This window comes from Geotrypetes seraphini, chromosome 3 (genome assembly GCF_902459505.1).
Source record: "Geotrypetes seraphini chromosome 3, aGeoSer1.1, whole genome shotgun sequence".
Classification (NCBI taxonomy): domain Eukaryota; kingdom Metazoa; phylum Chordata; class Amphibia; order Gymnophiona; family Dermophiidae; genus Geotrypetes; species Geotrypetes seraphini.
Window position 1 is genome coordinate 326,418,678 of NC_047086.1, and position 23,391 is coordinate 326,442,068.

Here is a 23,391-nt window from a genome sequence, read left to right on the forward strand (position 1 = left end):
CTGCTGTAAACTTCGTAAAAAGGGTGCTCCCAGAACTCCCTTATAGGTTATGGTGAGCCCCCAAAATACCCCCCAAAAACCTACAACCCCAATAGCCCTTATGGCAGCAGGTGGCACCTATATGGCAGTAGAGTAGGATTTTGGTGGGCGCACATGTTTCACCATAAATGTAGTGGTTAAGAGTGGCTTATGAGCCTGGGTTCTCCTATCTATGGCTATTTAATACAGCTCTAATAGGCTTTCCAGTATGGATACCTTTTTGGCACTTAAACCTGTTTTTACATCGTCTAACTCACATTGTTAAGTTTCGTCCAGGATGTCTAGGAAAACAGTCTAGGTCGGCCCCCATCCCGTTAACATACTGGCCTAACCACTTCTCCAGATAAGCCCCTTTCAGCTCTGGGCGCACAGCGGCATAAAAAGTCCTGCGACACATCCAGAAAGTCGGTTTCATTATCGGCACTTGGACAACCTGTCTTTTAGGTCTTCCACGTGTCAACTTGATCGGGTTTTTAGATGTGTTTAGGTTTTGATTATGAGCCCCGTAGGTTATATCCCTGTGCTCGCAAGCCTTACAGAAGGAATTCACTCCAGGTTTTTACTGAATTCCTCCTATTTCACAGAGGGCTCTGCTTCTCCCTAAAGTTAGTTCTAAAGCAGGCAAGCGTCCTTTCTAGAACAGATGTGAAGCAGGGGTAAGGAGAACTTCCTGAAAAACAAATCTGTTCTGTTCTGAAATTTTAACAAACATGTTAACCATTGAAAAATCTAAACAGCAAAACAATCATGCCAAACAGAAACATTAATGGAGCTCAAATAATACTCCAAAATATCCTAGCAATAAAGTACTCTTCATATGCTTAAGGTCTGACTGGCATCCAACTTGCAGGATTGGATAAGAACATTCTGAGTGAGACAATAGACAGGCGCAGGAAATAAATGATCGAAAAGATATCAGCAAGGTAAGAATCTAATCTCTTTTTCTACTGCAATAGGTGTGTCATTCTGGACAAGTGAGATGTACAAAAGCAGTCCCAGAAATCTAGGGCGGGACCACTGCGCTGGCTCATAAAGCACAGTTACTTACCGTAACAGGTGTTATCCAGGGACAGCAGGCAGCTATTCTCACATATGGTTGACGTCATCCGACAGAGCCTCGATGCGGACGCCTCACAAGCAGACTTGCTTGAAGAAACTAGAAGTTTCAAGTCGCCCACACCGCACATGCGCGAGTGCCTTCCCGCCCAGTGCACAGGGCGCGTCTCCTGAGTTCAGATAGCTAGCAGAGAAGCCAACCAGGGGAGATGGGTGGGTTGTGATAACACCTGGATAACACCTGTTACGGTAAGTAACTGTGCTTTATCCCAGGACAAGCAGGCAGGTATTCTCACATATGGGTGACCTCCAAGCTAACCAGAATGGGATGGTGGGAGTGTTGGCAACTTAGGAGAATAAATTTTGTAATACTGTTTGGCCAAACTGTCCATCCCGTCTGGAGAAAGCATCCAGACAATAGTGAGAAGTGAAGGTATGAACCGAGGACCAAGTAGCAGCCTTGCAAATCTCCTCAATCGATGTCGATCTAAGGAAAGCTACAGAAGCTGCCATTGCTCTGACTTTACTGCGACTTTACTGTAAAGTGGTAATCCAGCCTGGGCATAGCAGAAAGAGATACAAGCCGCCATCCAATTAGAGAGGGTGCGTTTAGAAATTGGATGTCCCAACTTATTTGGAAGGAAGGAGATAAAAAGTTGAGGAGCAGTTCTGTGTGGTTTGGTGCGTTCCAAGTAGAAGGCCAAAGCACATTTACAGTCTAGAGTATGAAGAGCAGATTCTCCAGGGTGAGAATGAGGCTTTAGAAAAAACACTGGAAGTACGATAGATTGGTTGAGATGAAATTCTGAGACCACTTTAGGTAGGAATTTCGGATGAGTACGAAGAACCACCTTGTCATGATGGAATACAGTGAATGGTGGATCAGTAACCAAAGCTTGCAGCTCACTGACTCGTCGAGCAGAAGTGAAGGCAATGAGAAACACCACTTTCCAATTGAGATACTTCAAATGAGCCTTATCAATTGGTTCAAATGGAGACTTCATGAGTTGAGAAAGGACAATATTGAGATCCCAAACCACAGGAGGCGGTTTGAGAGGAGGTTTGACATTGAGTCCTTTCATGAATCTGGAAACTACCGGATGAGCAGAGAGGTGTTTCCCTTCAATAGGCTGATAAAAAGCTGCAATTGCACTGAGATGGACTCGAATGGATGTAGACTTGAGTCCAGAGTTGGATAGGTGCAAAAGATAATCCAAAACAGATGATAAGGAGGAATGTTGAGGCTCCTGATGATGAGAGAAACACCATGTAGAAAATCTAGTCCATTTTTGGTGATAGCATTGTCTAGTTGTAAGCTTTCTAGAAGTTTCTAAAATATCTCTGATAGATTGAGAAAACTGAAGAGGAGTTATGTTGAAAGGTACCAGGCTGTCAGGTGTAGAGACTGCAGGTTGGGATGAAGCAGAGATCCTTGACTCTGTGTAAGCAGAGAAGGAAAAACGGTAGAAGGTATGGCTCCCTGCTGCTGAGTTGAAATAGAAGGGAGTACCATGGTTGTCTCAGCCACCGAGGAGCAATTAGAATCATGGTGTCATGATCGTTTTTCCATTTGACTAGTCTTGAGAATGAGAGGGAATGGAGGAAATGCATAGAAGAATAGATTCGTCCATTGTAGGAGAAAAGCATCTGCCTCGAGGCGGTGAGGAGAGTATATCCTGGAGCAGAACTGAGGCAGTTTAAAGTTGTGAGAAGCTGCAAAGAGGTCTATCTGAGGCGTTCCCCACTGTGAGAAAATGTGATGAAGAGATGAGGAATGGAGAGTCCATTCGTGAGGTTGCAGAAGATGACTCAAGTTGTCCGCCAAGGAATTCTGAGCCCTCTGAATGTAGACAGCTTTGAGGAAGGTGTTGTGACGGATTGCCCAGTCCCAAACTTCCAGAGCTTCTTGACAAAGGGAGGCAGACCCCGTCCTTCCCTGTTTGTTGACATAATACATGGCGACTTGGTTGTCCGTGCAGACGAGGACTACTGTGTCGTGAAGATGTTGAAAAGCATGGAAAGCTTTGAGGATCGCTCTGAGTTCCAACTGATTGATATGACACTGACGATCCGTACTGGTCCAGAGGCCTTGAGTACGGAGACCTTCGAGATGAGTGCCCCAAGCGTAGGTCGACGAGTTTGTCGTGAGGACCTTCTGATGAGGGGGCATGTGAAAAAGCAAGCCTCTGAAGAGATTGGAAGAGAGCATCCACCAATGGAGAGACTGCTTCAATGAAGGAGTGACTTATGTGTTGAGAAAGAGGGTCGCAAACCTGCGTCCATTGAGATGCCAGAGTCCACTGAGGAATTCTGAGGTGAAGTCTGGCAAAAGGAGTCACGTGTACTGAGGAGGCCATGTGACCCAGAAGTACCATCATGTGTCTCGCTGAGATGGAAGAGCGGGAAGACACCATATGACAGAGTTGAAGAAGAGCTTCCAGACGTTGCTGAGGAAGGAATGCTCTGAGTTGGACAGTGTCCAGAACAGGTCCAATGAATTGTAGATTCTGAGAGGGTTGAAGATGAGATTTGGGAAAGTTGATTTTGAATCCCAAACTTTGTAGAAACTAGGTAGTCCGTTGGGTCGCTACAATAACCCCTTGAGAGGTGGAATCTTTGATGAGTCAGTCGTCGAGGTAGGGAAATGCCTGAAGACCATGATTCCGTAGAGCTGCCGCTACCACAACCAGGCATTTGGTGAACACTCTGGGAGACGAGGCCAGGCCGAAGGGTAGTACTCTATTGAAAATGCAGATTCCCCACCCGAAATCTGAGATGCTGACGGGAGACCGGGAGAATGGGGATGTGAGTATAGGCCTCCTTGAGATCCAGAGAGCATGCCAGGGACAACATTCAAAACTTTTCTTTGACTAAAAATTTGTTGAGAGCCCTGAGATTCAAAATGGGTCGCAGATTGCCAGTCTTCTTCGGAACAAGGAAGTAACGGGAGTAAAACCCCCTGTTCTGCTGTTCCAAGGGAACTGGTTCAATGGCATGGAGACGAAGCAGAGCTTGAGCTTCCTGAAGAAGAAGGGCGGTGTGGGACGGACTGGAAGGATACTCTCTTGGGAGGGAGCTCTGGAGGAACTTGATTGAAATGAAGAGAGTATCCTTCCCTGATGATGGAAAGGACCCAGAGGTCTGATGTTATGACCGTCCATCTGTCGTAAAAAAGATGGAGACGACCTCCTATAGGTGGAAAAGAAGACAGAGACAGAATGATGGATGTTATGCTCTGGTGTAAACAGTCAAAAAGGCTGAGAAGCCTTAGGTGGAGCAGAAGGTTGAGGCTTCTGTTGCTTCTGAGGTGGTTGCTTCTTCAAAGGAGGGCGAGTGTAAGGCGCCGGCTTTGGAGGTAAACGCCTCTGGTAGATAATAGGAGGACGTGTAGGTCTAGGAGGAGCTGGCTTAAGCTTAGGTCTGAATATAGAGGTAGAGAATGACATGGGGAAAAAAATCTGTCCCCGTCACCGCCCCGTCCCCGGCCCACCATCCTCTGCACCGCCCCGTCACCGCCGTTCCCTTCACCGCCCCGTCACCGTCACCACCATCCCTTTCACCGCCCCGTCACCGCCACTGCCATCCCATTCACCGCCCCGTCACCGTGCCCGCTGCATCCATATAAGCCTTAGTACTGTAATATTTAGCTTATTCCTTTCTTATAAATCAAAGTTCCTGCTGCTGAACTAGAGAAAGAGATGTTCAGCTGGCAGGGCTTTGTTTATACATTTTTATCAACACAACTAATATACTACTTTATCCTAAAGCAAAAAATAAATAAATAAATAGAATTTTTTTTTCTACCTTTGTTGTCTGGTTTCTGCTTTCCACATCTTCTCATTCAATTCCTTCCATCCACTGTGCGTTTTCTCTATGCATCTTCCATTTGTTATTATAATTGTTACTGTGCCTCTCCCTTCACCCCCCCCCAATTGGTCTAGCACCCATCTTCTTCCCTCCGCTCCCTCATAGTCTGTCATCTGTCTTCTTCCCTTCCAGCGTCTTCTCCCCACTCTGTCTTCCACATTTCCCTTCAGGGTCTGATCCTCTCTACCCTCTTTCAATGTCTGTTCTATTCCTTTCCACCACCACCCTTCCCTCCCTCCTTTACCATCTGTTCCTTTCTACCACCCTTCAGCTCCTCTCACGTGGCCTATCTATCTACCTTCCTCCCTCTTATTTTCATGGCACGTTACAATGTAATTTGTGCAAGCAACTGGAGCCTGCGAGCTCGGTCCCTGTCCCATCCCCACAAACCATCTCACTTCTGTGCTCCTATTTTCCCCATTTCTAATATCTCCCCTATGTATCTGCCATTGCCCCCCCTCCCCTGTGTCCATATACCATCCCCATGGCATGTCCCCTTTATGACTCTGTCCCTATGCCCCATGCACATAATTTCCCCTCTTTCTGTTACCTTCCTGTGTCCAGATTTCTCCTATCTTCCTCTTCCATACCAGTGTGTCTCTTCTTTTCAACCCCATCTAGCTTTTTTCCCTCTTTCCCCCCCCCCCCTCCTGCTTCTAGCATCTGGCTCACCTGCCTGTCCTTCCCTTTCTTTCCTGCTGTGGGTTTTTCTTTCCGTCTTCATCCCCTTGGCCCAGAATCCTTTTCCCTTTCACTCCCTCCTTCCAGTTTGAGCCGGGAACACGGGCGATCGCACGGTCCCCGCAGCCCACACCTGCCTGCCCAATCGATCCTAGTCATTAGCCAGCTCTCTCCCTTCTCCTCACCTTAGTTTGTAGGTTTTGTTTTTCGGCGACCTGCACGTGCGGCTGCTCAGTGTTCAATCTTCTGCTCTGCTGCAACTTCCTGTTTCCGGTTGCATCAGAGCAGAAGATCGAAACCGAGCAGCAGCGGGTGCGCGGCTCTCTGATAGCGTGCGGGTCGCCAAAAAAGAAAACCTACAAACTAAGGTGAGGAGAAGGGAGAGAGCTAGCTAATCACTAATATCGATTGGGCAGGCGGGTGTGGGCTGTGGGGACCGCGCGATCCTTCATGCCTCACTGCGGGGACAAGACCATTCACTGCTCCACGGGGCGGTGAATGGCCTTGTCCCTGTCCCCGCAGCGACTGCTAGTTTTTGTTCCCCGTTTTGGCGGGTCACCCGCGGCTAAATGCAGTGGCCACGGGTAAACCGCCACCATGTCATTCTCTATAAAGAGGCAAAAAATTTAGCATGGTCAGACAATATTTTGGTGGCAGCCTTGATGGACTCATCAAAAAGGTCATTGCCTTCACAAGGGATGTTCGCAAGGCGATCCTGGAGGTTAGAGTCCATGTCTATGGTACGAAGCCAGGCTAGATGACGCATGGCCACAGAACAAGCTGCTGCTCGGGCAGAGAGTTCAATGGCATCATAAGATGATTGCAAAAGATGGATACGCAACTGAGAGAAAGAAGCAATGACTTCTTGGAATTCAAAATGCATGCTATCATCTAAGTAACCCAAAATTTTCAGCAGAAGAGACAAAAGAAAATCAAAATAAGTAATAAAATGAAAGTTATAATTGAGGACCTTCGAAGACATCATAGCATTTTGGTAAATGCGATATCCAAACTTATCCATGGTCTTCCCTTCCCTGCCAGGAGGAACTGTGGCATACACTCTGGAAGGATGGGATCTCTTTAAAGAGGATTCCAAACTAAACTAAATTAAACTAAATCTTGGGTTTATATACCGCACCATCTCCACATTTGTAGAGCTCGGCACGGTTTACAAGAATTGTAATGAGAAAGGAACTCCAAGGGAGGGATGGGTGAAGATCAGAGGGGGAGAATGTTAGCGGGCTGGGATATCAGAAGAGGAGGGAGTGTTAGGTTTTTGAGAAAAGCCAGGTTTTCAGATGTTTACGGAAGGGTTCGAGGGCATTCAGGTTCCGAAGAGGGGAGGCAAGGCTATTCCAGAACTCGATGAATCTGAAGAGGAGGGAGGTCCCCAGTTTTCCTGGGTGAGAGATGTCTTTTAGTGAGGGGAAGGATAATTTTAGTTTTTGGGTGGGTCTGATGGTATTGAGATTTGAGGAATTCCAGGTGAGTGGAATTAATGGAGGAAGGATGCCGTGGAGGATCTTGAAAGTTAGGCAGATGCATTTGAAGTGAACTCTGGAAATTATCGGGAGCTAATGAAGCTTGGAAAGAAGCGGTGAGACGTGATCGAATTTACTTTTTGCAAAGATAAGCTTGGCCGCGGCATTTTTAATCCGTTGGAGTTTGTGAAGGTTTTTCTTCGTTAGGCTTATTACATTACATTACAGATTTCTATTCCGCTTGTGCCTTGCGGTTCTAAGCGGATTACAAATTAAGAGACTGGACAATTTCAGGAATATTACAGTACATAGAATCAGGAATGTATCAAGTTACAATTGTTAGACTGGAAGTTTCCAGGAGAAATTTAGAGCTCATGGTAGATGAATAGTAGGTTGATGAATTGCAGTAGTCCAATCTGGAGAGGATGATGGATTGGACAAGAACAGCGAAATGTTTTTGATGGAAACAGGATCTTACTTTCCTCAGCATGTGTAGGCTGAAGTAGCATTTTTTTACCAGGGAGTTGAGGTGGTCATTGAAAGACAATGTGGAGTCAATGATGACGCTCAGGACCTTGCTGGAGAATTCAAGCTGCAGAGTGGAGCCAGAGGACAGTGGGATTGAGACGGGTAGGTGAGCTAATTTTGGGCCAAGCCAAAGGAGTTTTGTCTTGGTTTCATTCAATTTCATTTGGACGGTGTGGGCCCAAGATTGGAGGTTCGAGATACAAGAAGATATGTTCTCTGAGAGATTGGTGAGGTTCGAGTCGGCCTCGAGAATGACAAGGATGTCATCAGCGTAGGTGTAAATTGTTTCAAGGGGGGATAGATGGAGGAGTTTTAGCGAGGTCATATAAATGTTGAAAAGGATGGGAGATAAAGGTGAGCCTTGCGGGACTCCGCAGGTTGGTGTCCAGGGGGGGGGATGAGGTGCCGTTCCTATTGACAATGTAGGAACGGGAACGGAGGAATTTTGAGAACCAATCAAGGACTGTAGAGGTGATGCCGATCTCGGAGAGTTGGTAGATCAGTATATCGTGGTGGACAACGTCGAAGGCGGCGGAAAGATCGAATTGTAGGAGAACAGCGAACTTGTTACGGGAGTGAAGTTGTTGGACCTTGGAGATTAGGGAGGTCAGTAGGGATTCGGTGCTGAAATTGGGGCGAAAGCCATATTGGTAAGGTAGGAGAATGGAAAATTTCTCTAGATAGGATGAGAGTTGGGTCGATATGATGGTCTCGAGCATCTTGGTTAAAAGAGGAATATTTGCTATTGGGCGATAGCTGGATGGTGAGGAAGGGTCGAGTTTTTTCAATAGAGAGGTTAAGGCGATATGGCCCATTTCTGGGGAGAAAAGGCCTGAATGTAGGGCGAGGTTTAGGAGTATGGTAATGGAGGAGATGGCCTGAGCGGGTATTTCCTCATAGAGATAGGAGGGGAAAGGGTCTAAAGAGCAATTGCATGATTTCAGTTTGAGACAGAGTTTGAGGATGAGGGATTCGGAAATGTATTCGAAGGTTGCCCAGAATCTGTCGGCTGGGATATTATTAGAGGCCGTTGGAGTAGAGTTGGAGTCAGTGCAAACTAGGGAGGTGTAGGAGATAGCAGGTGGGAAGGAGCAACGAAGGGTGGTGACCTTTTCATTGAAGAATTTTGCTAGGACTTCGGATGAGGGAGAGGAGGGGAGAGAGGTGGAGTCTTTTTTGGAGGTTAGAGAGCGCCAGATTTTGAAAAGTGTACTACTCTGGTTGTTGGATCTGGATATGTTCTCACCGTAGTAGTTCTTCCTAGCCTTTTTTAGTGCCGAATCGTAGAGCTTAATGTTGGCTCTCCAGGACTGCCTGTCTATAGGGGAGTTAGATTTTTTTCCATATGCGCTCTAGGGTACGGCATTTCTGCTTTAATTCTCTGTGATAAGGGAGGTACCAGGGGGCTTTGCGAGGATAGGAGATGGATTTGGTGGAAAGGGGGGCAAGGGAGTGGTAGGTGGACTCGGAGAGGGAGGTCCAGTTATGCCAGTTGGATTCAGGATCTGCAGGCTTGGGAGCGGAGGAGAGTTGTTTGAGAAATTTTGACCAGAACAGGTCGCTAGAAATTTTTTTGCGAAAGGAGATTGAATTGGAGGAGGGGGGAGGGGCCCCGAGGTGCGACATGAAGATGGGGAGGCAGAAGGTCCCAAGGAAGTGATCAGACCAGGGGACCTGTTCCCAGCGGGTGTCGCCGGCTGTGGTTTTGTAGGCGGTAAGGTCAGGAAACTAATGAGGTCTAGAGTGTGTCCCTTTTCATGGGTTGGGGAAGGTGAAAGGGGGGAAAAACCAAGAGAGATGAGGAAGCTCTTCAGTTCGATCGTATCCTTGTTGGTGTTGTCATCAAGGTGGAGATTGATGTCCCCAATGATCAGAAGTCTTTGAAATTTGAGGAAGGCGTTTGAGATGGTTTCGAGAACGAGGTCGGAGGATTTGTTCCAAGGGGTAGGTGGATGATAAAGGAGTAGGATACCCAGAGGGTGAGGTTGGAGTTCATCATTAACCGAGGCTAGCATGTATTCTAGAGAGGGGTGGTTGCTCTTTTCAATGAGCTGGACATTGAAGAATGATTTGTAGATTAGTGCCAGACCATTCCACAAGCAATGCACTGTTTTATATCTGGCATCCAACTTTCCTGGAACTGCTGGAATGGAAAAAGGAGTCTCCATGCATCTAGTAAAAGTCTGATCATGAAGCTTGTGTAATGGGAGTTTGAGAGACTCAGCTGGAGGTTGAGGAAGATGCATGGTCTTGAGATATTCTTTAGAGTACTTAGAGCCAGTGTCCAATGGAATGTTCAAGTCTACAGCCATCTGTCTCAAAAATGAGGAAAAAGATAACTGATCTGCAGTGGCACGGCTTCGAGAAGGACTCGAGGACGTCGAGGCAACTGGAGTCGAAGAAAAAGAAGCCTCGACAGGAAACCATGGTACAAAGTAACCGGGAGACTTGGACGAGGCACTGGACATCGGGATATCCTCCAGGGCCAGCATCGGAGACTTGGAACGAGGAGTTGGAAGTCTTGTCGAGGCTGGAGAAGACTGAGGCTTTGAGGAATGATGTCTCGAAGAATGCCTCGAAGCAGGTCTCGAGTGATGTCGAGAACTATGTCTCGAACCGGATCTCGAAGATCGAGCAGAGGTTGCCTCGGAAGCAGTTGATCAAAGATCTATAGGCGTGGAGGAGCCCTGAAGCAAATTCGAAGACTGGACTCCCTTGGTAGAATGGGAGGTATTCTGTCGATGCACTCGCACAGACTCTACTCTATGCGTTTCGTGCTTGGAAGCCCAACCAGACACTCAGAGACTCCGTTCCCTGCATGGAGTGTGGAGGATCAGATCGGGGCACAGGCAGCTCGACCTCGCGATTAAGCAGATTAAGCAGTGTGGGTCCCATGTTAGTGAGGACCTTAATAATCTGCTCCTCCAAAGAGGGCTGGGGTGTAGCCGGCAAGGAGGGTACCGCGTCTGAAACCGGCCCACCTGCCTTGGCTGGAGGTTCTTGCACAGTGGTGTGAGAGTGTTTCGACTTGGAAGGCTTCGAAACTTTAATCACCACTGGCGGAACCGAGTGCTGAGCTATCTGACCTGAGGAGACAAGAGAAGATATGGCAGCCGAGGACGTCGAAGCAAGAGCCGCTCCAAAAGACGAAGGTCTGATGAGGCTCAAGGTGGAAGCAGTAGAAGGAGAGGCGTCGACTGGGGCCGATGCCGAAGACACCTACAATGCCTAGAGAGTAGAAGACTCCATCTCGAAGAGGTTATCCACCAGAACACAACGACGCTCAAAAGCACGAGGCTTAAGTGTTTGGCAAGGCACGAGGTAGGATGATGTTTCGGCACAAGGCACTTGAGGCAGCGGCCGTAAGGGATATCGTGCACTTGCGACACCGTTTGAAACCGGTAACAGGCCGGGGCATATACAAAAAGACAGCCGACGCAAAGTCGAAACCCACGGGCCGAGGCTGAGCGGCCTGTACCGGACGAACGGACGGAAGTAAAATTTTTTTTTTTTTTTTTAAAGAAAGAAAAAGTCTAAAACAGCGATTCGTGAGAAAAAGAAACACAAACCGCGGTGAGAGAAGGCACGAACGACGAAGTTACCGGAGAGAGCCAAAAAGACGGACTTCTCGGCTCCGTGGAAAACTAAGAACTGAGGAGACGTGCCCTGTCCACTGGGCGGGAAGGCACTCGCACATGTGCGGTGCGGGCAACTCGAAACTTCTAGTTTCTTCAAGCAAGTCTGCTTGTGAGGCGTCCGCATCGAGGCTTCGTCGGATGACGTCACCCATATGTGAGAATACCTGCCTGCTTGTCCTGGGATAAGGTAGTCTTCCCTTGCCACTACATCCACTCTGAAAAATACTTGGAAAAATGTATGTAGAGTCACTGCCCTAGAAATCTCCTCAGGGGAGTTCGTCCAAGTTTATGCCCATGACTAAACCATGCTTCTAGTCAATGTGCCTTTACAGAAACAGGGGACTGTTTTCCACAAACAATATATACTGCCAAAATGGCCCTATGGATCCATCTGGCAATTGTGGCCCTGAAAGCACAAAAAGATGGACAGATATCTTGAGGGCACCAACGAGTTCAGGCTATCAGAAAAGCACTCTAACATCCAACTTCTTCAGAATACGTTGCTTTTTCCTGGAACTTGTAGACTCCGACTCCTCAGTTTCTGGTACCCACGACTCACACTCCAGGTATCCAAAATTGTCTCCGACTCAACTCTGACTCCAACTCTAGAGCCCTACTAGAAAGTCAGCAATCCGACTTCCTGATTGACATGGAACACTGAAATCTTCAGCAAAAAGGATGGAACACTGCACAAAGAAACTCCAGCTTCAGTAAATTTGATGAAAGTCTCTCTGAAAGCAAAAGGCTTGCAAATCTGAGACCCTTCTCGCTGAGGAAATAGCAACCAGAAAAACTGTTTTGAGCGTCAGGTCCATCAAGGACGTTTCCTTCAGCGGCACGAACAGAGCCTGGCTGAAACCCTACAAAACTAGGTTAAGAGCCCAAGAAAAGAATGGAGTCCTCCCCGGAGGTCTGATACAAAGTGCTCCTTTTAGGAATCTGGCTATGTCTAGATGAGACTCTAGCATAGCTCTTTGGTCTCAAGCCCCTAAACAAGAGTCATGCTACTTGGCCTCTAATGGATGCCACTGTGAGTCCCTTAGCAAGACCAGCCTGGAGAAAGGCTAACATCTCGGAGACTGGAACAGAGAAAGTCTCCTCCTTTTCCCTGATGCACCAGTGCTGGAAAGCTGTCCAAGCCTTAGCATAAGCAGAAACAGTTGTCTGCTTTTTTTAGACCTGAGCAGAGTAGCAATGACTTCCTCTGAGTCATGGTAGCACCGCACTTGCAAGGTGTTCTGGAACTGCCATGACCAACTGGTCCATGAGAAAAGGTTCCAGCTGTACTTGTAGGGTGAAACCTGCGCTTGTACGAAAACGCACTAGGTCTGCCTACCATGGTCTGGGTGGCCAACCTGGAGCCACCAGAATGATAGCTCTCGGGTGGCTTGCAATCCTGTGGAGAACCCAGCCTATGATGAGCCACAAAGAAAACACGTACAAGAACTCGCTCTTCAGCAACAGCTAGACCAGAGTGTTCAGGCCCATGCTTGGATCTTAGACTAAATAACCTGTCTGCCTTTTTATAGTTTGCTATTGATAATCAATTGAATGTTGGGTGATCCCAGCAACCAACAATGGCTTGGAAAGCTGCTGGAGGCAGCAACCAATCACTTAGATCCAGTGTCTGGTTACTAAGGAAAATGGCTTGGAGAATGTCTATCCTCGCTACCTGTGTTGCTGAGAATGTGAAGATAAAGCTCCTCCCACATCAACACTTAGTGGACTTCCAGATTAAGTTGCACATCCTTGGTGCCTCTCTGGCAAATGCCATACGCCACCACTGTAGAATTGTTCGAGAAAACTTGAAGACTTGTCCCTCTGGGCTCTTCTGCAGTCTCTACCACACCAAACGAATGATCCTAAGTAGTAATCTGCTGGTCAACCAACACCCCTGGATCGGGTGTCCTTTGCAGTGAACTCCTCCCTAAGTGGGGAGGCATACAGTGGCACAATTACCAACTGGTGACTCAGAAAAGTATGCCCCTTAACAATGCCTCCGGGAGGAACTACCAGTCCATCTTGGCCTGGGTACTAGTGTCCACAGCAGGGGTATCTAAAATAAGTCTGATTTATGGGACCACCAAGATAGAAATGCATTCTGCAGAAAACACATAAGAACAACTTCCCAGGGACCTCAGCTATTATGGCTGCCCTGGAATCCAGCACTTGGAAGTAGTGTTAAGTGGACTGAGCTAGCTTGCCCTGCAAACTCATTATCTGAGTGCAAAGCTTCTGTCTGCGTGCCTCTGGAAGACAGACAACCATCTGCCAAGGTGAAAAGGACCCAAAGTATGCCAGAGATTGAAATTGAATCAGGTAGCTCTTTCAGAAATCCACTACGTAAACCTGGTACTGTAGAACACACCGCGGACACCTGGTACTGTAGAACACACCGCAGACACCTAGTACTGTAGAACACACCGCAGACACCTGGTACTGTAGAACACACCGCAGACACCTGGTACTGTAGAACACACCGCGGACATCAGCAGATGCTGTCTGCTTGAGCTGTAGTTTTCCATAGAATGTGTTGAAAAGGTTGTGGATATTGTATGTTTCGATTTACAACAAGATTCTTTGAGGGCTGAAACACAATCGTGTCGAGTCCATCATAATAAAAGAGACTGAACACCAATTGGTCACCTTTTTTGTTTGCTGTCACTGCCAGACTGTCTAGGTATAACTGAACTTGCAAACCCATCTCAAACATGTGGGTAGCTATAACAAGCCCCTTAGTGAACCAGTGAGGCGCTGTTGCCAGTTTTCTTGCAAAACCAAAGCTTGTAGAGGCAAGAAATAGCTTTAAATTCAAATTGGGAAAATCCAAATTGGGAAAATCCAAGGTGGCCGCCACGGGAGTGATTTTCCAAAAGAAAATAGCCCGGGAAAATAACAAAAACCCTCAAAATGGGGTGATTTCAGGATTTTAGGGGTTGGGGGGATCTTAGGCTAACCTCCACAGTACCACAAAACCACTTCTGCAGACGCCCCCAAAATCACTGTGTTGGGAGCTGCAGAAAAGGAAGCTGAAACAGCTTACAGGTAGATCGTCTACCACAACAAGCCTTGAAATCTGGACTGCTGGTCTTCTGACTGCCACTCCGGCTGGAGACCTGTCGCCCGAGACAGACCATGAACACGACCGATTGGAGGAATGCAGTCGCCCCCGATCCTAGTCACACCTTCACGAAGCCAAGCAACCTGCACTCAAGCCCACTAGCAGACGAGCCTGGTGTGAGCCAGTTCCCAAGGAACAGTCCATAAGCCCCGACCTGAAAATACAGGCTGTCCAGGCAGGAGTACTACAAGGTAGTCAACCTCCTAGAAACAGACTTAAAGTCTGCAATCGTTTGCAGCCAGAGCTGACCCCGAGGGGAACCTCTGCAGCACAAAGATGCGAAATGTGTAAAAAAAACTGAGAAGGAAAAATAAACACGAGCAGAAAAGACTGGCTACTACTGCATCTTATAGGAAAGCAACTGGTGACTAGAGGGCAGTCCTGAGGTAAGAGAGGACAGTCAGAAATATTATGTAAATAAGGCTTCCTACAAGCAGTCTCGTGACATGAGATGCATAACTCACTTGTCCAGAAATAGTGGGATTGTACAAGAAAACCACCACCTTATTTCTGCTTACATCATTTGGTTGACAATATCAGTTTTCAGAAACTATTTTGGCAAATGTGGTGCATAAATTCAATAAAATGCAATGAATGAATAATTATAAAAATCAGTCACAACTTCGGCTTGGGAACCAATAGAAAATACCTGGCTTGGGAACCTAGGCAGGGCTGTGGAGTCAGTAGATAAATCCTCCGACTCAGACTCCTCAGTTTCTGGTACCCACAACTCTGACTCCAGGTACCCAAAATTGTCTCAGACTCCTCTACTCCAACTCTGACTCCACAGCCCTGGCAGGGCTGTGAAATCAGTAGATAAATCCTTTTACTCCAATTCTGACAACTCAGTTTCTGGCACCCACAACTCCGACTCCAGGTACCCAAAATGTCTCAGACTCCAACTCGGACTCCACAGCCCTGAACCTAGGTTAAGCTGCCCAATCACTGGTATGGGAACCAGATAGACACACACTGAAGGCTTTGGAACCTCAGTGAAGAAACCAAAACTACAGGCTTGTGAACCTGAACAAAAGACCCACCTGTGGCTGGTATTGTACAGCTGATGGGCGTTGACATCTATGGAGATGAGGTTGCTGGTTCAAATTTCTTGAACTATCGTGTTTTCCAGAAAATAAGCCCTAGCCAAAAATAAGCCCTAGCATGATTTTCGGGGTAGGTGTTAATATAAGCCCTACCCCCGAAAATAAGCCTTAGTTGCTGGCAGCAGCAGCAATGCATCTCCCCCCCCCCTCCGATGGCGGTGCTGCTGCTGGTCACGCTGCTAACGGTCACGCTGCTTCCGTTGCTCCTGGCGCAGTGCTCGAGCAACAACTGGACCAAACTTCCGGAGGTGTCGGAGCTGCCAGACCTGTCGGCAACGGTTCAAACAAGTGGCGAATGGCAGTGCGGCACTGAGCCAGTGTCTGGTGCGCTTCACTCAGTCGCTCTGTCTCTGCCGGGGCTGTCAGACTCAGTTCCAGGAGCTGAACTGCCTGCTCAACAATATCTTGCCAGCGCTGCAGGTGAGAGAGCCGGGCCGGGGTGGCGCTGGCTGGATCCCCTAGCTCCCATCGCGCCCTCTTCATCCAATAGCGCGACTCCCCCTCGGCTCCCACACTCCTCAAAGTGCTGCTCCTCTTCCTCTCACTTCTCCCACCCCTCATCTGGCAACATTGCTACCCACCCCGCCTCCCTGCTCCCTTTCCTCCCAGCTCCCCCACCCCTCATCTAGCAACACTGCTCCCAACCCCTCCCCTTGATCTCACAACCCCTCATCTGGCAATGCTGTCTTTCTGTCCTCCCATCTCCCACAATCTTCAAAGTGTTGCTCCCTTTTCTCCTAACTCTCATCCTCTAACACTCCTCCTTTATCTCACAGGGAGGGGGGAGATAAAAAGATGCTGCACAAGGGATGGGAAGGAGGGAGGGATAGAAGCTGCAAGGGTTCTGTTGCACAAGGGGGGAGGGGGAGAGAGAGGGATAGAAGCTACAAGGATTCTGCTGTACAGGGGGAAGGAAAGGAGGGATAGAAAGATACTGCACAAGGGGATGGATGAGAAGGGAGGAAAGAAAGATGTGGGGAGAGAAATAAAATTTGAAGAATTAGGGTGGAGGAATGGAAGGGAGAGATGATCATTGTACAATAAAAAAAAATGATATCCCCGAAAATAAGACCTAATGCCTTTTTTGGGCCCAAAATTAATATAAGACAGTGTCTTATTTTCGGGGAAACACGGTAGCAGTGACAATGCCACCTTAGACCAATGCAATCAAACATTTTTCTCATAAAAAATGCAAAACAGTTTATAACTTGAAGAGCTGACTATATTTCAGTGTTAATATATGAAACTTCCATGACCTTGACCCTTATTTTCAGACACTTTCTTCCTTGAGTTGAAAAACAAAACCAACTTTTTCAGGGGGTCTGAAACATGCTCTAATAGAGTTAGTTTGAAAATGTTTCCAGAATATTCTTTATCTGCTATCATTTACTATATTATTATAGGAGCCATATACACACATACATGCACAGGCATACACATGCACACATGCATGCATACACACACACACACACACATGTGCACACTGGCATGCATGCACACACACAGGCATACATGCACACACACAGGCATGCAGGCACACGTGCAGGTATACATACGCATAGGCATACACACACAAGAATCCATACACATAGGCGCACACACGCACAAGCATCCATACATGCACACAAGCATCCATACACACACATGCATGCAAACAGATACACATGCATGCATGCACACACACAAACATACGCATGCAGGCACACATACTCGCACGCAGACCCATGCATATTCACAGAAGAGATGGCTTCCAGGTAAGCATGCAAGTGCCGCTGCCCATGGCACTTCCCTGCAAACAAGTATGACTGAAAGCAGAAAGGAGCAGCCTAGCTGGAAGGAGGACTGTTGAATGAGTTAACTGGGATTCCCAGCTGACCGGGAAAGCTTCCCTCAGACATCAGCTCTGACATCGGAGAGAAGCCTTCCGGGTCAGCTTCGGCAGAGGGGGGGTATGCAGCTGGAGGGCTGGAAGGAGGCCTGTTTATAAATGGGATCCCTGGCAGTGGCAAACAAATTGGGTGCGAGGGTGGGGGACTGTTTGACCCGTGAAAGGGAGGGAGGGAGGGTGGCAGCTTCGCGATAGGGAGGGAGGAAGGGTGGCAGCTTGACTCACGAGGGGGGAGCTGCTGACCCGGAGGGGTGGGAAGGGTGGCAACTCATGGTAGATCCTTTACTGCGGGGACAAGGCCAGTCACTGCTCCACGTGGTGGTGAATGGCCTTGTCCCAGTACATGTGGCAAGCAGTTGATTTTTTTACCCGCGGCTAACCTCCTTTTTTCCGTTTGTTGATATCTGTTTTCAATTCCGAGCAACAGCAGTTTTTGTGTAAGTATATTTTTGTGATCGGCTATTTTTCATCATGTGCCTCAATGAGCAGCGTTACAGTATGAAGTTCTATTTTAAATTGGGTAAGACCGCTACAGAAACTTATGAAATGTTAAAAGTGGCTTATGGAGAATATGTCATTTAAAAGTGGCTTATGGAGAATATGTCATGAGTCGTGGAAGGTGTTTTGAATGTGTCAAAATTCCTGAATTTTGCACAAAAACACAATGGCAGTTCTCTAGCTACCTTACTCTGCTGACTTGGCCCTTCTGACTCCTTGTTTGCTAAACTTTAATCCACGCTAAAAGGAAAGTGATTCAACACCACTGAAGACAAAGCAAAATCTGACGCAGCAACTTTTGGCAATTCCTGAAGATGCATTTAAGGACTGTTTCCAGAAGTGGAAACAATGTTGGGAAAAGTGTATATGTAGGAAAGGGTAGTACTTTGAAGGGAACCCAATGGAATAAGTTGTAAGATTAATAAATTTGTATAAAATCAGTCCTGGAACTTTTTGAACAGACCATATACATACAATATGTTTTCTTTTATTTCTTGGAATTGCTGAGACTGGTTATGCTACAAGAGAGCGCATTTTCAGCCCCCTTAAGATGGAAGAGTCTTATTCATTATATTGGTGATATGTACTGAATAGACTCAGGATGCACACTTACTGGAATCCAAAAAGAGACAGTCAATGACTATATCATCTGGCCAAATAAAACCACTGCAATGGCTTCACTAAGTGTGGGATTATAGAATAGCTGCAAAGTGCAAATGTAGATACAATAACCCAATAAAAGCCAACTTTGAGCGACAGATTTTGGTAGCTCAAGTTATATTAGATAGAATGTGAGCCCACTGAGACAGAAAGGGAAAAAAAGCTTGAGTACCTGACTGTAAACCACTTAGGCTATAAGTGGTATATAAATACTAAAAATTCTATATAATAAAAGCTTACTGGCACATGCGCTGTTAAAACAGCGTGATCCCTGCCGCTGTGGTGTGTGATCCGTGGCCGTGTTCCATTTTAGAACCCGGCGGCAAGAAACATTCTGGCCACTCCCCTCCTCCCGCCCTCACTCACCAACCGGAAGCGCAGGCAAGCTCTCTCCCTGCCTGCATCCTCGGCAGGGAACACACCTCCCGCCCTCGCTCACCGCTACCGCCGCTGATCCTCCTCTTCAGAGCAGCCTGTGATCGTGGCCGGCTTTAAAGAACCTCGTAGGCCGCTCTCCAACCTCAGTAGCACGTTCCCTCTGACGCACGGGATCGCGTCAGAGGGAACGTGCTACCAAGTTGGAGAGTGGCCTGCGAGGTTTGCTAAAGCCGGCCACCATGATCGCAGGCTGCTTTGAAGAGGAGCAGGCCAGAAGACGCCGGGATGGAGGGAGGGTAAGAAGGAGATCAATACAGGGGGCCAGGGGGAGAGGGAAAGGGGGCTGCTTTGGGGGGAGAGGTGTGCTGAGGGAGACAGAAGGGGCCATGGAGAGATAGGGAGAGGGAAAGGGGGTTGCTTTGGGGGGGGAGGTGTGCTGGGGACAGACAGCTTTGCTCTGGGGGGAAGACAGAAGGGGCCATGGAGAGACAGGGAAAGGGGGCTGCTTTGGGGCAAACAGCTTTGCTCTGGGGGGAAGACAGAAGGGGCCATGGAGAGACAGGGAGAGGAAAGGTGGCTGCTTTGGGGGGAGGGGTGTACTTGGGGCAAACAGCTTTGCTCGTGGGGGGAAGACAGAAGAGGGCCATGGAGAGACAGTTAGGGAGAGGGAAAGGGGGTTGCTTTGGGGGGAGGTGTGTGCTGGGGGCAGACAGCTTAGCTCGGGGGGGGGGGGAGGGGGAGACAGAAGGACACAGACAGCGGCCAAGGAGAGAGAGATAAAGAAACACAGACAGACAGCCACATCTATTCTAGCACCCGTTAATGTAATGGGCTTAAAGACTAGTAAATAAATAAGTTAAGAAATACTATATAGTGTAGCCTGAAGGCTCCAGATGTCTTCAGCAGTATACAATGTCAAAAAAACAAAAGAACAGTATAAAAAAAATGCTGATCAGGTAAAAACCTTTTGCTAAAAAAGAATGAGTTCTACTCACAAAACATAAGTCTAGAAAAGCATGACAGCAGCAATGATATGTTCTGTCATGCGCGAGTATGGATTCCTAAATTCAACATACTCCTTTGCCCTTGAGAAGGAAAGGAGATCCTGTGTACTGTACAGTGACAACTGGGGGATCATGCTCAAGGAATGCAAGACGAGCAAAACATTCTCGCAAAACTTGTCTCGCAAACCAAGTGTTGACTCGATTTGCGAGCAACCCCCCCCCCCCCCCCGATAACCGGCATCACTCCCCCCCGCTCGAACTGGCACCCCCCCCGCCCGAACAACTTAAACTTACCCCTCCTCCCCCCGTCTGGCACCGGCACGCAGCCCACAGGACGTGCCGGTGCCGCTAGAAGATCTTCCTGCTTCTGCATGCTCAAGATCTTCTAGCGGCACCGGCACGTCCTGTGAGCTGCGTGCTGGTGCCAGATGGGGGTAAGTTTAAGTTGTTCGGGCAGGGAGTGCCGGTTCGATTGGGGGGGAGCAGCACCGCTGGCCTCGGTGGGGGGGAACTCGCTTTGATATACGAGTATTTTGGTTTACAAGCATGCTTCTGGAACGAATTATGCTCGTAAACCAAGGTTCCACTGTATATATGTGTATAACACAAGTTCTTCAGAAAGTCAGTCTGTGATTTCTGTCCAAGGACTTATGTTGTAATTCTGCTTAAACTAGTTGGTTGACAAGATCTAAAAATATGGTGAACATCCCAGGAACTTGAAAATGAAAGCTCAGTATAATTTCCTCTGTAAAGACTGGTTTGAAATTAACTGAACGGACAAGGCTATACTGTATAAGAAAAGCTGTTAAAAAATAAAAATGATGGTTCCAAATTCACAGAAATACCAAATAGGAAGTATATAATTTACTTATAACGCATTACAAGGAAGATAGGTAAGTTTAGCTACCGGTATATACCTTCCCTAGCTCATTTATAGTGGCTTGCACTGGAAGCAAATATTAAATTTCAAAATTATGTATGTTGACTTTTAAAATCACATATGAGATTGCTCTTCCGTATATGATAGATTTTTTTACAACTTTGTGCATTGAATAAAACTTACTATCTTCAAGATCATATGAAATTAAATTACAACACTATTACTAAGATCAGGTCTTTTAAATCATTTATTTCTATTTAGTTATCAGGTTGTTAAGGAATTCTCTTCCCCTTTGTACAAAATGGCAAAGAGATATAGTTAAAGATTCACAAAACAAGCTTAATTTATTGCAGGTTAACATATTTTACACTGTTGCTTTTTCTTTTGTTCATCATAAATGACTTTTTTGTTATTTACATTTTGAAGTGTAATTGATTATAGTTTATTCTTGGATTGCTCCATTCTTAGTTTTTAATTACCACAATGAGTTGACTAGTTTGTTTGCAGACTGTAAGAGCTGAGATGTAATGTAAGATGTAATATAAGGTCTGAGATGATGTAGTAGACCTTGGTTTCCTATTTAATTATGTAGCACACCACAAAGAGAAGCACTTTAACCAAATTTCATATTTTGAAGAGTAAGCCCTTAAAATTACATCTCATCCATACTGATAACTCTCATACACAAGCAGTTCCTTTCTGAAAAAGGGGTCAGATTTTTATACTAATTCGTATTAGAAGTTCTCTAAACTCATTAGTGAGTTAAATTCAATCGTTACAGCGGGAAAAAATGTCAAACTATAGGAAAACACCATCCATTTCCGTCTTCAAAATGTTTCTTCTCTCTGGATGTAAGTCCCTCTTTTTCATAACACCAGTTAAGTTCTAAAGTTAACTAGCTTTTCGTTTTCCCTCTGGCATCACATAATATACAGAAGGGATCGCGGATACTTTCTGCACGGTGTCTTTTAGAACATCAGCAGAACGTCCTCCGTCTTCCAGTCCCAGAAAGGAATGATCGATTCCTGACAGACCTACACCACATAGCGGAATCAGGGCAACAACGCTCTAGTCTTCAAAGATAGGAAGGGGCGGGCATGGATCACACCTGGTGACTCCAGTGGCGGACCTGGACCTCGACTCCTCCTCCTCCTCCCCAACTTGTACTGGGGGGGGGGAGGGAGGTACGAGACCCAGAGCACCTATGCAGCCATAAAAAGTATACAAACACACGTTGCATAAAGTCACAGCGTACCACACGGATAGAAGCACAAGTAGAGCCAGAGCCAGTCACCGTCGGGCACGCCAGCCCCCGTGTCCTTCTTACACCTCTCAACGTTTCCTCGTCCTTTCAGGGCTGGGAGGCAAGGAAGGAAGCCCCGGTTACCAGCAGCACTTACCCAGCACGGCCCGCAGGTGCTTCAAGCGAGTCAGCACATCCTTCTTCGGGTCCAGAACTTTCTGTGTAGATTTCTTGACATCTCCATGCGTCCTTCTGGAAAACATCCCTATGGGGGGACGACGACAAATTTTCCCTTTCTCTTCTGGCAATTTTTCTCTCTGCCGTTACCAAGGTGAACCGGCCACTAACAGCAGTCGAACCCAGCAGCAGCTACGCACGCTCAGTAAACACGGAACTGGTCGGCTATCGACATCACGTGAGGGAGGGGAGAGAGGGCGGAGTGACAGGCGAGAGGGCGGGGCTCTGTTCGGGGCAGGCGGGAGAAGTAGGTTCTTGCCTCGGGCGACCTTGACGGAAGTAAGTGAAGAACGGTGGGTAGACGGACTTATTTTGGATGGGGAAGGAATTTTACTTTCCATTTTCAAAAGAAGGGCAAATGTGTTGATATGCTAATTTTCAAGCATTTATGCACGTAACTACGTTTTAATTAAGAGACGAAAACAGATGGGTAGGTGTGGATCCTGGAAGGCAGGGAATGCTATTTGCTTCTGTTGGGATGAACGGCAGTCAACGATGAGTGTTGTAGATAGGGTGTTAGACCAATCAGTTATCATTGTTTAATCTCATTTTCATACAGTTTACTCAGGCAGTACCAGCCTTTATAAATTTTAACCCTTTATTCACCTGTTCAATAACTGTTGTTTTGGACTCCTGGTGCTTAGGACATCAATACTTGAATTTGCACCTCTTCACTGTCCCCCCGGAAGCACAGAGATGCTAAGGGTGGTCCATCCCAAAACTACCACTATGCTGGAGGTTTTCCTCATGGGCCATGTTGAAACAAGTCTCAGGGTTACTCATGCACAGTGTAAGTCTATCCAATCTTCTCAGTAGCGTTGCAGAGTCGTTACATTATTCCTTATATTAGTGCCTATGGGATGTCAGATTAACCCCTCGAGCATAATAGCTCCAGTGCTTCAACAGTTCTCCCCTTTACTTGAAGCGCCGGAAAAGTAAAATAAAACAGGCAAAGCAGCACAATGCTAAAAGCTAAGTTATTTAAACTATTTATGAACTATTTAAAAGTATTGATTTGATGAAATAAATATTGAAAACACGTTTGCCAAATTGGGACGAATGAAGAACTAAAAAACCCCACTGAGCTAT

General features: G+C 47.0%; 1 protein-coding gene across 7 annotated transcripts in view; it reads right to left on the minus strand.

Moving 5' to 3' along the window:
• The window catches only part of RALGAPA2 (Ral GTPase activating protein catalytic subunit alpha 2), a 1,036,168-nt gene extending 1,013,681 nt beyond the window's left edge, over positions 1–22,487 (minus strand). For 3 of the 7 annotated variants that reach the window (XR_004538694.1, XR_004538695.1, XM_033936257.1), the window contains exon 1: positions 22,223–22,485. Coding sequence is in view for 5 of the 7 variants with exons in the window: in XM_033936257.1 (XP_033792148.1) it covers positions 22,223–22,328 (106 nt within the window). In the remaining 2 variants the exon portion in view is untranslated. Of the gene's footprint in view, positions 1–22,222 lie in introns of all 7 variants that reach the window. The other 4 variants (XM_033936259.1, XM_033936255.1, XM_033936258.1 and 1 more) reach the window with 2 other exon arrangements.
• Between the last annotated feature and the right edge of the window lie 904 nt (positions 22,488–23,391).